The sequence below is a fragment of the Boleophthalmus pectinirostris genome, unplaced genomic scaffold (assembly GCF_026225935.1).
Source record: "Boleophthalmus pectinirostris isolate CB_2022bp ecotype Guang Dong unplaced genomic scaffold, ASM2622593v1 HiC_scaffold_12, whole genome shotgun sequence".
NCBI lineage: Eukaryota > Metazoa > Chordata > Actinopteri > Gobiiformes > Gobiidae > Boleophthalmus > Boleophthalmus pectinirostris.
In genome coordinates this window covers 11,138,561-11,153,509 of record NW_026571018.1, presented here as the reverse complement: position 1 = coordinate 11,153,509, position 14,949 = coordinate 11,138,561, and the positions used below count along the sequence as shown (strand labels likewise).

Genomic DNA, 14,949 nt, shown 5'->3' with positions numbered 1-14,949 from the left:
TAGTCTCGATGAGCTTTATTTGGTTGTAAAGCCTAACAGCACATTCTTACCACAATCCAACCATTTATAAAGTCATTAAATTGTTCTGTTGTAAAAAGAAAATTTTTTCTCCTTTCCAAGACCTTTTGTTTTCTTTACAGGTATGAGATGCTAAATTCTAGAAACTTAGCCAACCATATATCGAAAAACAAATAAAAACTCCAGCTTTCTCCCTACTATTTGCTCTGTTTCTATGAACTTTCTTTGCCACTGAGTTTAGCCCATGGATCTGTGGAAATCTGTTGTTCCGCCTTTGTTGACATCGTGTGGGAGAGAAGAGCTGCTCGGAGCCCACACCTCTGCAAGAAAAAAACTAAAATAAGACGTTAAATTTAAACAGTCCTGTGGGTGCAACATAAATCCAAACGGAGACAGGGAACGGAGTGGAGCAGCTGCAATTAGGCAAATCACATCAGCTCCTCCGACGCTCCTGATGAGAGAGAAGGAGAAATACAGCAAAACTGACACTTCATTACTGACACAGGGTTTATGGAAGCATTAGAGATGGACGATATATAGGGCCAATATTAGCACTTTTTAACGTAACAGCTATCGGCCTTAAAGGTGCACTGCGAAAGTTTTCCATCTTTTCTGGAGATGTTATTGCTTTGCCTGAAATATTCTATGGTATGAAATTAAACACATCTATCCAATTTATTTATTCATTACCAATGTTTCTTTCACTCAAAAATGCAATAATTCTCACAGTGAACAGTGTTCTCCACAGATCTGACCTGTAATGTAGCCTATAGTTGTCTCCCTTGAGATAGGTTTTGTGCTAAGAGTGAGTTTGTACTAAATTCAAATCGTACAACTGGGCAAAATAATTAAAATCGTCCCTACGTATCGGCCAAAAATATACTGGCAGAGCTGATCGGCCACCTGCTTCTCTGGACTCTAAACAATCAGTATCGGTTTTCCATATACATTCTGGAAAATACAACATATATGAGAACAAACAAAGACTTTAGGAAGATTTTCCCAACATATCTGAGCAAATTGTGTGCTTGCTCCAGTACAGACATATTGTAAAAACAGCTCTTGAGCTCATGTCTGTTGTGGACTGTCTGCATCTAAGTTGAAAGCATTTTATTGTCCAGTAATTAGGAAGTGTGCATTAGCATGCTACTGTCACTAGTTCACTTTTTCACATTATTAAAAGACAATAAAATCAGGTACAGCGCCTTCAACTATAAAACATGCCAAACTGTCAACAAATATAAAGCTTGTAAAATTTTGTAGGGGATTTGGCCCTTTAATCACACTGCAAACCCATCTTATACGCTGACAGCAAACAAATAAAAACAATATTATGAAATGGTACTCAAGCTAAAGTGGGTCTAAAAATGAATTTGGCAACAAACAAAACTTTAAAATATATGGCCCAAGTGCTAAGTGCTCTTTTACAATAGTGAAAATTCTGCTCAAAATTAGTGCTTTTCAGACATCTTTTTATTTTTTATTTTTTTGACGCAATACTGATACTTGGACTTAGTGTACTCACTGATACCAGTCCAACACCACATAGTGTGAAGAAGTACACTAAAGTGTCTCATTTTGTCGTAGTGTTCAAGAGTACAAAAGAACAAGAGCAAAAAATAAACTTACTACAAGGCTATCTCTAAAGAAAATCCACAAGAATTAACTAGATTTTGAGGACTAGAGTATTATATACAAATGTATAATGGTCTTCATGATAAGTGGCGCAGATTTAAACACTTTTTTACCACTGAGCAGATAAAAAAAGAGACCTGTTGTCATTGCACTCTCCATAGTCATTTCATCATAATCAGCATCCACACTAAAAGCTAACTGAAGGTATCAAAGAGGTCACATTTATGTATGTTATAGTGCAGCAACAGCGAAAAACAGAAATATGTACTAAGATCCTTTGCTCAGTTTCAGTTAAATCTACTGTGAAACTATCATTAAGCACTTTTAAATTAATTTTAAATTTAAAAGTATCATTTTCCCAATTTGGTCTGCCTCCACAAAATATTGCAGTAAATCATCATCAATCATATCAAGAGAATTGGGTATTGTTCCATCCCTAGTTTTAAGTTTCAATGGCAGATCACATCTACGGGTCGCCAATACCAATACCTGAAAAATGTGCGGCAATGGAGCTTTTGTTGGCACCAGTATCGGTATCGGAACGACCCTGCTCCAAACCACACGTTTTTAATGACAGAAGATTGACTGCTTTCCTCTTCAATAAAAAGCTCTAAGTTTATCTTTGACAATTGGCTGGATCTCAATTGTATTTAAATGTGATTAGTTGCCCAGACAGACCTGTGACAGTCCCATTTGGGTTTGCCTCAAAGCACAGACTTCTACAGACTGTGGTGTTCCCGCTCTCAGTCCCACGCCGGCTGCTGTTTTCTCCATATTTAAAACAGAAAAGATGAATAAGTTATGAGGCCTGTTTATACCCATCAAAAGGACAGGTGTCTGATGGCCAGTGTTCAAAGGGCCCTAGGGAGCACAGAGGACGCAGGGGTCAAGAAAATATGGGATTTGCATTGAGCCAGTGAAGGGACACAACAGAGAGGACAGCCCCGGCATACAGGATGAGGAGGGACCTGGCTGTATATATGTAAATGACATCATAGAAGAAGTCGAGCAGAAAGAAAAAAAAAAAGTCTGCTTCTACATATGGTCAATGTGGAGTTTCTTTCTTCTACCATACTTCAAAATAATGTGCTCAATTTCACAATTTCAAGCACTCTTTTAAGGGCTTATATTACATAATTGTCAGATTTTTCCTCATCAAAAACATACCTAGAGTTATGTTTTGTTTCATTCACACATGTTTAATGCACAAACTCCTGCAAAACTATAGTTCTACTCTCAAGAAACAGTCCACCTTGTGAGTCATGTGGTAATACAAGAAGTGATAAACTGTGTTTTTAAACTCTATACACCTTCACTAGAATCATTTGGATGATTTCAGCCCTTGAATTGCTCAGGCGTTACACAGGTCATTTTATGGATCTTCCCAAAGTGGCACACATTTTTTTCATTATATAATATAAATATAATCGGTCTACATTCAGGAGAGCTATTCGCACAAATAATGATGTGGAGGGGTGGCATAATAGACTTAAATGGCAGGCTCAAATCAACAGCTTAAACATATACAAACTTTTCTCTTTATTGTTCGAGGAAGCAGCACAGTTAGCATTGCAGGTGGAGTTGATTAAGCAGAAGAAGTTACACAGACATCAATCAAAGAAAGCTACATACAAACAGAGGAAGTTGGATGAACTTTGGAACTGTTATCAGTTCAGGGACACTCTGAGCACACAGGAGTTTCTGAGGTAGTGTGCCTCACTGGTGGACTATTCCGAGGAGTGAATACACATGAGAAATTGACTATATATAAAGTTTGTGCGTCACTTGTGGACTATTCCACAATTTGACACATTGCAGTTACTCTATTTGTGTGCGTTTGATTGTATGAACAAATGTATTGAGATATATTGTAACTTGTATGTGTAATTAATACAATGCACAGTATATCATGAAAAAAAAAATAGATTAAATAACTTAGTTTCATAAAGAATACGCGTCCCCCTGGATTGAAAGTAACAGCTCGAGCGTCCCATTCTCTCAGTTGGAACTAGGGATGGTAAATAGTAAAATGGTCACATTTTTCTATAGCGCTTTTCCACCTTCAAGGCACTCAAAGCGCTTTACAACAAGGAACCACTCACCCATTCACACACACATTCACACACCAGTGTACGCCGACACTGTGGGCAAGGTGGGTTAAGTGTCATGCCCAAGGACACAACGGCAGTATTCATCTGTGGGAGCTGGAATCACACCAGCCAACCTGTGGGTCAGTAGATCTGACCGGTCAACCTATGATGTTTATGTTGAGAGTGGGATTCGAACCGCCGACCTTCAGATCAGTGGGCAAATGCTCTACCAACTGAGCTACTGCCGCCCAGTATGGGCACGATTAATCGATTAATCGATAATTGATCATTAAGAATTTCATCGATTACGTTAATTTTTATCGACAAACCAAATGCAGGTTGCTGTGTGTAACGTGACCAAACAGGGGTCTGTACATGTGTCTCTCTGCACTCAGAAGGAGCGAGCAGACACAAACAGTCGGTCAGTCTGCAACGTACCGAAGCACAAATGCGTATTTAACGATGACTTGTACAAGAAATTCCACGCTTTCCGTTGCGTTCGGGACAAGTGTGAGTCCATGCGCACAGTGTATAAAGCAGCACATATGTTTCGGTGTCCAGTGGGAAAAAGTTTTGCCAGGTGAGAGTCGCGCAATTTCGATGATGAGTCCCCACCTCCCACCCCCCGTACAGTGTCCTGGTTTTGACAAACGGAAATATGGTCACACTAACCTGTATTCCACTGAGTCATGTCTTTTAATCCAACAGAAATTGACTGCATCAGCGACACAAGAGCTGTAGTTTTATCTTCGCTTAGTTTATGCAAATTAGTGATGCGGTTTTAAGTTTCGTTTCTGTGAGTGTTGCGCAAAACTGAATTAAACACATTATAATGTCAAACGGATTGATGTGGCTCTAGAGTGGTTATGGTTTATATGTCGTGAAGTTTAATTTATTTATGCAGATTAGTAATGCAGATAGTAATAATAATGATGATCATTTTAATATAAAAACGTTAATGATTAATCGATAATCGATCGGTAATTCTTCCAACAATCGATTAAGAAAATTTCATCGAATGCCCATCCCTAGTTGGAACGTACCCCCCCCCCAAAAAGAAAAAAAAAATAATAATAATAATAAAAATTTAACTTTCTTATGAAAACACTTCATGCTGTGTTTTTTGTTCTTGGCCACACTCCCAGAACAACTAATTTTGTTGCCGTAGTTACCGAACGTGACCTTAATAATCTTGCAGTATTTTGTTGTTTGTTGTTTCTTGTTGTACCTGCTCTAGTCTGAAGTGGGCTCTCCCTGTGTCCCGATGTTCCACATAGATGCCCTTGTTTACCGTTCTCATTATTTAGAGCTCTGTGACCTTCGCCTGCACACTTTAAAAGCACAGCGCGTCCGACGATCCACAAGTGATGGATGTGAAGTTGCACTCAGCTCTGCAGCCAATCGGAAGGTAGTAATGTGCTTTCTTTTCATAAAACTACATGCCAGGATCACAGAAAAATACTTATTTTTCATGTACAGATAGAGGTAACAGTGTGCCAGGTAGTGAAGACTGTTTGTTGAATCTGCCCTTATCAAAATAAATGCTGTAAGATGATTCAAATGTTATCATATTAAACTGCATAATATTTCTAGTGGAGGGTCCACCACCTGCTTGTCTCCATAGAAATGTTATTGCTTTATCTAGAATGTCCCACAGTATAGATTAAACCTACTGTATTGATCACGAGGGAGATAAGCAGGTTACAGCACTATGCTCATTACAATTCAGATCTGTGAAGAATCGCATCTATTCACAGAAGGAGGAATTGTATTTTTGAGCAATATAAACACCCGTAATGAATAAATGCTAGATGTAAATGTTTAATGTAATACTATGGAACATTCCAGGGAAAGCAATAACATCTCCATGAGGACAAGAAAGTATCAGACCCTCCACCTGAAATGAATATTAAAAGCAATTTGTATTAGTTTTTATAATAAATAATTAAAAATTGGCTGAGGTCAAAGGTGATTATAACAGAACAACGCTAATCAAAATGAGCACACACACACACACACACAAAAATTAAATAAAATCTAAGACCTATTAAGGATATTAGAGTTCCTGCCCTTCGTTTAAATGGCCAAAGTTCTGCAATATTAATATTACAAATGTGCTAATATTGTGCAAACTATAATGCTGTGTTCTCTGCAGACCTCATTAGATCTAATCTCTGTGGACAAGTCTTTTTTCTTGTGGCATACAGTAGATACATTCTGACTCATTCAGATGATTCATGGGAGTCTAGACAATGATGCAAGATAAGAAGCTCACAGCAAAACTCTCCCCACAGTCACTATAAATAACAATGTACAAGTGAGCCAACTCTGCCACTGCAGATACTTTTATATGGTCCATTAGAAAAAAAATAATAAAATAAATAAATAACTGGATCTATTTTAAGAGTGAACAAACGGTTAGTTTGTGAACGTCACTACTATCCAACACTAAAACTATTCTCTGATATTTATAGCCAACAGGCTTGTCTATGCATATTTTGATTTAGGAAGCAGTTGGCATTGGTTGCCTGCCAGAACAACAAGACAAGAATATATTGGCACCTGATGGACGAAATCCATATCAGACTGTCGAGGAAATTATCTTTAAAATAATACCAGAACATATAAGAAGGCTGACTATATTGGGTTAGTTTCTGCTGCAGTGAGCCCAGAGCAGTGGGGTCACAACTCTTAAATACTGTCTGGCCATTTGGCTTTCTGAGCTCAGAAATCTAACACTTTTACATGAGCATCTGAGTACAGGTACGGATGATCAAACACTTAACATTTGAAATAAACCACAGGCATGTAAATAGCAAACCCAAAGCCTGTGAGACTAAAGGATTAGACAGAGAACACTGTGTTTTTTAACACTTCTTACAGTGTATCTTGGGCAACGGAAACACCCAATAGTCAAATTTCCACCACAAGACCATGCCTAAACTACAGCAGATTATATTATAAGTAATTATATGCGAAAGACAAAATTGTGTTGTGATCTTACTTAACATAACACCATAATGTCCTTCAGGTTTCTATTTAGACAAAAACTGGGTCAGACAGACTTTTGAGTACAAACAACAACAATTCATTAATAATTCAGATTTGCTAATAAATATGTTGTTATCTTGTTTACCATGGAATGTCAAAACTGAATAAAAACTAAAACTATTCAAGATAAAAAATTCACTCGTCATTGTTTATTTGGATCAACATTAGCTGTCAGCAAAGTGACAGCGACGTCCTGCAGTGCTGGGCACATTCATAATTTAAAGGTATAACTTCTGGTGGCGGGTCTGCTACTACCTTATCTCCGTGGAGATCTTGATCTTGTTCTCTTGTTTGAATGGACACAGTTAAACAATTAATGTATGATAATTTCCTCCACAAACAACAAAATATCATTCTGCATTAAAATAGCTAAGCCTACAGTTTAGATCTTTAAAAAAATGTTCTGAAATGTGAGCAGCTATTCAGTCTTTTTATCAATTCTTATTTGGGATGTGTTTAAAATGTGAATACCAAACAGAATCTTAATTGCAAATTTGCGAATTTAAACACAATCGCAATGCTTGTCTGAAACTGTTTTATATTTTGCCCAAATTGCTCAGCCCTATTGTCTAGAATGATCCGCAGTAAGGTTTTAAATTGCATTTATTCAATTGCAGACGTGTTTTTATTGTTGAAAAATACCATAAAAAACATTACAAAACCAACGCTATCAATCTGCACCATTGGCTTCTTTAACCACCACCAATCACAATAAACTGAAGGTGGGTGAAGTGTCTTGCCTAAGGACACAACAACAGATCAACAACAATGCTCCAAACTTTGGGTTAGTGAACAAGTGCGCTCCTCTGCCCTACCACTCCTCTCTTCTCCTTTCTAATCTATCCTCCTCTCTCCTCTGCCCTCCCTCTCTTCTGCCCTCCATCTCGTCTGCCCTCCATCTCCTCTGCCCTCCCTCTCCTCTGCCCTCCGTTTAACCCGAGCAGCTAACTCTTTGAAATGTGCAAATGAGCTGTGAGTCTCGTGTGGTGCTTCATACAGTCAGAAAACAGGAGGAGCAGTGAATCCACACACACACAGTTCAGGTCAGGGGTTAATGGAGTTAACTAAGGCTTCATAGAGAGATTTATTCAAAGCCAAATTATACTGCAGTCTCGTGAACTTCTTTTAAGATGCACAAAAAAACTGATGTTTATGCAAGTAGAATTTGCTACCAAGTCTTGTATTTGCTGCTCAAGAATTCAAATTCAGAAAAGGATTACAGCCTTTTCTATCACTACAGCATGGCAGGCAATAATACTGATATTGTGCTGGAAATATTATCAGATATATTGTTTAAGTAACAGGTTAGAATACTAATTTCTTCTTGGTTGGACACAGGCAACAGACATGGCATAACCTACACTGAGACAAAATGTTAACAAGGGCTTAGCAACACATTTGACAAATACACATAAATGACAAGACAATCCTGTTAAATCAAAATTTAAACTGAAAAATAAATTGTCTTTTCATTTTGGATGGAATGAATGAACTCTCCATTACTCCCTGTATTTTATTAGAAGAAAACAAAGTTTCTCTTCTAATTTTCTAAATATAAGGCAAACAATGTATAAAGCTAGCACTTTGTCAGAGCTGTCAGCTGACTGTAATGACACTTGCTTTTTTTTTTCTTCACAAACTTGACTGATGTAAATCTATGATAAATATTCATCCCAAAGTACTATCCCACCAAACCAAATAATACTATACTGTAACTATATTAACTATATCAAACTATATTAATTTGTCAGATACACTTTAAATCAAAAGAAAACACAAATGCTCCAAAAAAGCTGAACTTACAAGAGTACAAAATTTATATTTGTGGGCATTTTTACAGTTTGAGTACATTTCTGTTGAGTTGCCAAAATAAGGTGTCCCCTGAGTTTTCCTTATCTTTATGGGGATACTCAAAAAAGATCATTAAATCTTGCAGCCCTGCAAAGCAAAGCATGACAACTGCAAATGTTAAAAGGTGCATTTTGTCACTTTTTTGTTGGGGGTCCGTCACCTGCTTGTGTCAGTGCTTTGTCTGGAATGTTCCACAGTATGACATCAAACAGCTCTACCTTACATTTATTAAATTACTGGATAGTTTATAGCTCAAAAACCCCTAGAAAAACAGGCATTCTGACTGTGAGCAGGGTCACCTCTCCACAGATCTGACCAGTAACTTGGTCTGGTTTTATCTCCATGATGATAGATGGGTTTAACACCATACTGTGAAACATTCCAAAGCAAAGCAATTACATCTTTAATTTATTTCTTAACCCGCCCATAAGTGTAAACATAATCTTCAAATGCATGCATGAGGTTACAAAATAATTGCCACATTGCTAACATGTATAGTTGCTCAATCATTATAGGAGCTGCCCTATTATAACATTTGAATAAATCCCAAACCACTTACCGTACACCAGTAAATTTTAATTGACTATGTGCCAGTCAACTCTGAAGTGCTAATGAAAAATTCAATATTATAATAAAGGTAACATGATCTAATTCCTTTTGAATAAGAGCATAGACAGCACCTTTTTAAAATGAAAATCAGACAATAATAACAATGATTCCAAATGAAAAAAAATCATAACAATTTGCAAATATCACCTGTCAAGAAACCACAAATTGGGATTTTTGGTTTGGACAATGTATTTTTTTTTTAAAAGTACACTTAAATAATTGCAGCCCTACTCTGTCTATCTATCCACTTAGACCTAGACCTGTCACAATAAAAACAATTGAAGCTTGATATATTGCTACAGAAATATACAGCGATAAACAATAATAATGAAACTATTGTATGCCTCTGACACATTGACAATAATGCAAGATAATTTTAAAGATGCAAAGAATAAACAACAGAATGATGCAATAATTAGCCGTAGAAGTTTTTTTTATTTTTTTTTTTTCTTTGTTGACTTTTAATAAACATACAAAAATTGGAATTAAAACAACAGCTATACAAATACAAAATTTAAATTCTGTGGACATATGACCGATAGAAAATTGTTCCTAGAGAAGTTTGCAAGGGGGCTCATCCTTGTAGTTACTTTTTCAACCCTCTACAGTTCATTTTTGCGCAACAGTAAACATTACGTAAATCTCCCCACACCCTATTGCAAAGAAATTGTACACACAATAAATACTGACTCCTAAAAAAATATATTGTTCATTCTTTCATTTATTGAAGTTGATACGGTATGGACCACAATAAGCAGTGATCAGTCTTAATTGAGCAGTTATTCTATACATTCCCGCAGGGGTTTGTTGAATAGGTATCTCCCCCTCAACCCCTCTGCTCCTCCAGTCTCTCTGCGCTCCATTCAAAGAGGCCCATTCAACTTTCTCACTCATTGAATCTGAGCGACATCCATTGTCCTCCTTCAGGCTGCATCTATAGAAGAATTATGTGAATTTATAACAATACTATTGATTGGCTCAAGGCACTACCTCAGTGCACATTTCATGAAATTTAAAGATGCACTGTGTAACTTTAAGGTGCAAGGCCCACTACCAGCTTGCCTTCATAGAAATGACATATACTTTGGCTTCACTTTGTCCCACAGTATGGCATTAAATGTATCCATCTTGCATTTATTCAGTTACTCGTGATTTAATTTCTTCAAAACACTTAGAAAAATTTCTTCAGATATCACTTGTAAGTTGGCTTGCTGGCATCACTTGTTTGTCTCCATGAAGACAGAAAGCTCAATGACATACTGTGGAACATTCCAGGCAAATAATAATAACATTTCATCCAGGCAAGCAAGTGGCGGGCCCTCTATCAGCAAAGTTACACAGTGCGCTTCAAATTTTAAAACTATTTCAAGATATATGCAACACAACTAAGGAATAAGAAAGGTCAATAAGCTTTGTTACCCCTTGTTAACAGATTTTTGTACCATAATATTAGGGATGTAACGATATCCAAATCTCATGGTATGATATTTTCATGATATACATCTAACGGTACGGTATTTATTGTGATACTTTGTGGAGGGTAACAAAATCGTGAATATGCTACTTTTTCCTCTTAAAATGTCTTGACAAGACTTAATTCAAGGAACTAAGACTTAAAAGTGCTTAGAACTGCTATTTCTTCATGTAGTTTGCCCAAAAACGGAGCTAGGGTAGTTTCCTCAGTTCTTTTTCTAGCTTTTGTAGCACCATAACAATGAATTTAAGCAAAGAAACATGTGATTTGATATATTGTGATGGTCCACCATATTATTGAAAGACTTTTGACGATACAATATCACGATATTTTGGTTATTGTTACACTTCTACATAATATGTAAAGTGTAGCATGATACGCAGATCAAAAAAAATATATTAAAAAAATCTGAAAAACAGAACTAGTTCTTTAGAAATGGATTGCAGAGGTCCAGTGTTATTCATAGCATCTCAATTAGTCACCACAATGAAGTTATCGCATGTTACACAACTTTCAAGAGCCAAAGCTGAGTGCTGTCACACCAATGTTAACAACAAGTGATATGCAAACAGTGCACTGTCAGTTTAATGGTTCACAGCTGTCTTATTTTTACCCCCAAGAGTTGCTTTTTACAAAATTAAGGGAAAAAGAAAGCACAAAGGAATAGAGCAATACCACAGTTAATTTTGCTTTCTTCACAATATTTGCTGCTACTACAACACTTGTTCTGACTTTACCCATTAAAAGTCTCCCAATGTTGTAGTTCAGAGTTAGTAAGTCTGAAGTTCTTATTAGTGTTTTTGGTCCTTTCAGAAGCTGTTTCACAATTGTTCCAGCTTCTATTAACTTTCTGGGACTGTAAAACAAAAACAAAAAAATACAGGCTAATTGCAATAACTTCTACTAGTCACTACAAGACAACAAGCTTTACAAGTGATATTATTCCATCATTCTCTTCAGTCAAACTCTACGCCTCTTCCTACCACTACCATCCACGGTGAATTATAAGCTTAAGTGTCTTGCCTGAGGATACAAAAGCACTAGGCCTGTAATCTTCAACTTGTTAGTTCACACCAGCTGATCATTTGGAGCTGAAAAGGTGACATTATTGCTTAAATTCGCTTAAATATGAGACTTCACACTTCAATAAAATATTCTTTGGTGGCATTTATACACAAGTCTGAAGTTTTTATTATTAGTGTTTTTGTTCCTTTCAGAAGCTGTTTAATACATAAACACCATACAGTTGCTCCACCTTCTATTAACTTTCAGGGATTGTAAAAAAAACAGGGGTAATAACTTCCACTAGTCAGTACAGTAAGCTTTACAAGTGATATTATCCTCAATGTGTCAGTTCAGACCAACTGATCATTTGGAGATAAGAAAGTGACATTATTGCGAGAATGTGCTTAAATATGAGACTTCACACTTCAATAAAATATTCTTTGGTGGCATTAACATGTTTCTATTAACTTTCTGGGTCTATATGAGACTTCACACTTCAAACTTACATATTAATGCCACCAAAGAACATTTTACTGAAGTTCTTATTAGTGTTTTTGGCCATTTCAGAAGCTGTTTAATACATAGAGACCACAGAATTGCTCCAGCTTCTATTAACTATCTGTGACTGTAAAAAAAAAACAGGGGTAATTGCAGTAACTTCTACTAGTCACTACAAGACAACAAGCTTATTGACTGATATCATTCCATCATTCTCTTCAGTCAAACTCCACGCCTCTTTCTACCACTACCATTAACGGTGAATTATAAGCTTAAGTGTCTTGCCTGAGGATACAAAAGCACTAGACCTATAATCCTCAACTTGTTAGTTCACACCAGCTGATCATTTGGAGTTGAGAAAGTGACATTATTGCATAAATTTGCTTAAATATGAGACTTCAGATTTCAATAAAATATTCTTTGGTGGCATTAATATGTAAGTTTGAAGTTCTTATTAGTGTCCTTGGTCTTTTCAGAAGCTTTTTAATACATAAAGACCACACAATTGCTCCAGATTCAATTAACTTTATAGGACTGTACAAAATTTTAAAATTTAAATAAATAAAAAAATATACAGACTAATTGCAATTGCAAGTCACTACAAGCTTTACAAGTGATATTATTCCATCATTCTCTTCAGCCAGACTTCACAGCCTTTCCTAACACTACCATCCACGGTGAATTACAAGTTTAAGTGTTTTGCCTGAGGATACAAAGGCACTAGGCCTGTAATCCTCAACTTGTTAGTTCAGACCAGCTGATGATTTGGAGTTGAGAAGGTGACGTTATTGCACAAAATTGCTTAAATACGAGGCTTACACTTCAACAAAATATTCTTTGGCAGCATTAATGTTTCTATTAACTTACTGGGACTATATGAGACTTTACAATTCAATAAAATATTCTTTGCTGGCATGAATATGTACATTTGAAATTCTTATTCTGACAGGACCAAAAACACTAATAGGACCACACAATTGTTCCAGGTTCTATTAACTTTCTGGGACTGTAAAAAAAATGAATATACAGGCCAATTGTGATAACTTCTACTAGTCACTAAAACCAGCTTTACAAGTGATCTTATCCTCAACTTGTTAATTCAGACCAGTTGATCATCTGGTCTTAGACTTCACACTACAATAAAACATTCCTTGGTGGCATTAATAAGTTTGTGAGCTTTGAAAGTAAAACAGCCTACACATGACTGCAAAATGAATGTTCTTGTATATCATTATTGAATTTCTATAACAACATTAGAGTTGGAACTACAAACCATTGGCCTTTCATTAGAATAGATAGAAGGAAGCAAGTCTTCCCCCTGTCAAGTCAAAACCCATGTGATCAAATAAATGTAGGTTAACATTAATTCAGCGACACGTCCCCTCTGTCTGCCGTGTGGTCCGTCACCGTGGCCCCGGTGGGAATAACGCCGCCCACCCCTGCCTAAACCCGGGGAGATGTAGAGATGATGAGGCGGAAAGCTGTTGGGAGCCTGTCAGACCCGACTACACCACACTGCCTGCTCCTCACATCCTCCTGACAACTTCCTGAAGTCAAGCGGTAACTTTACAACTGCAACCGAGGCGAGAAACCAGCGAGCCTAGCCCAGATCCTGTTAGCTACGTGGGCATGCACCGGCTACAGCTCCGCACGGGATTAAAGATATTTGGTTAAATATGCAAAAAAAAACACGCAGACTTTGTATAGGAATGTGAACATGTAGCGTACAACCGAGAAGAGACACGTTGCACACAATCACTGCAGCCAAACACACGACAACAGCGCCTGAACGTGGGGGTAAACAGCGGGCTATCCGGGCTAAGCGTACACGGGATTCGCTCACCTGTACCGGGGGAAAGGCGCCCGCTCCGTCCGCTGTGTTGTCCGGAGAGTTGTCGAAGACTCGGTCCCTGTACAAAGCCCACAGTCCGACATTTGGGAAGAAAAGCAGAGCAGCAATGAGCAGCCCGGCGATTTGCAGTAGCCTCTTCTCCTTCCGCCTCATCTCGCTGCCTCTCTCCGGGGGAAAGAACCAGGCCAACAGCGGCGGCGGAGACCAGCGTAATCCCAAAGCAACGCACTTCCAGGCGGGGACAACTTTCACTCAGGCTGGGGAGGACGGACCGACGCTGTGACGCTCCGCCGCGGCCAAGAGGCGAGCTATCTGCCGCTAGGGGGAGCGACCTGCCGCCCACAGCCCCAGCGGGTCAGGAGGGGGGGGGGGCATTACAGCACACTCCAGTCATTGCCCAAATATTAAAGGAGCATTATTAGGGTGAGGAGATGTACCTATTTACCCGGGACAGCAGATTTGTCCCATTTTATTCAAGAAATAAGTACGTGTTTTTTTGTTTTTTTTTTTTTTTTGTTTTTTTTGTTATATAGCGGTTTTCATTTATCACAAAGACGCTTTACAGAGCAGTATTCAGTCACTCCATATCAAGTGGTGGCAAGGTACTACTGTAGCCACAGGTGCCCTGGGGCAGACTGACTGAAGCGCACCTGCCATGCCAATCAGCACCATCGGTCCCTCTAACCACCACCATCACTCACGCACACACCACTTTCATACTAGGCAATGTGGGTGAAGTGTCTTGCCTAAGGACATAACAACAGTTTGTTTATATATATATATATATATATATATATATATATATATATATATATATATATATATATATTTTTTTTTTTTTTTTTTTTTTTTTTTTTGTTTGGTTG

The 14,949-nt window shown here is 37.6% G+C and overlaps 1 protein-coding gene across 1 annotated transcript in view; it reads right to left on the bottom strand.

The window, feature by feature from the left end:
- Nucleotides 1-14,351, bottom strand: part of LOC110156408 (polypeptide N-acetylgalactosaminyltransferase 10) — an 82,798-nt gene extending 68,447 nt beyond the window's left edge. Inside the window, exon 1 of the mRNA XM_055148522.1 lies at nucleotides 14,075-14,351. Within this exon, the coding sequence (XP_055004497.1) occupies nucleotides 14,075-14,236 (162 nt within the window). The 5' untranslated portion in view covers nucleotides 14,237-14,351. The remainder of the gene's footprint in view (nucleotides 1-14,074) is intronic.
- Nucleotides 14,352-14,949: the final 598 nt, after the last annotated feature.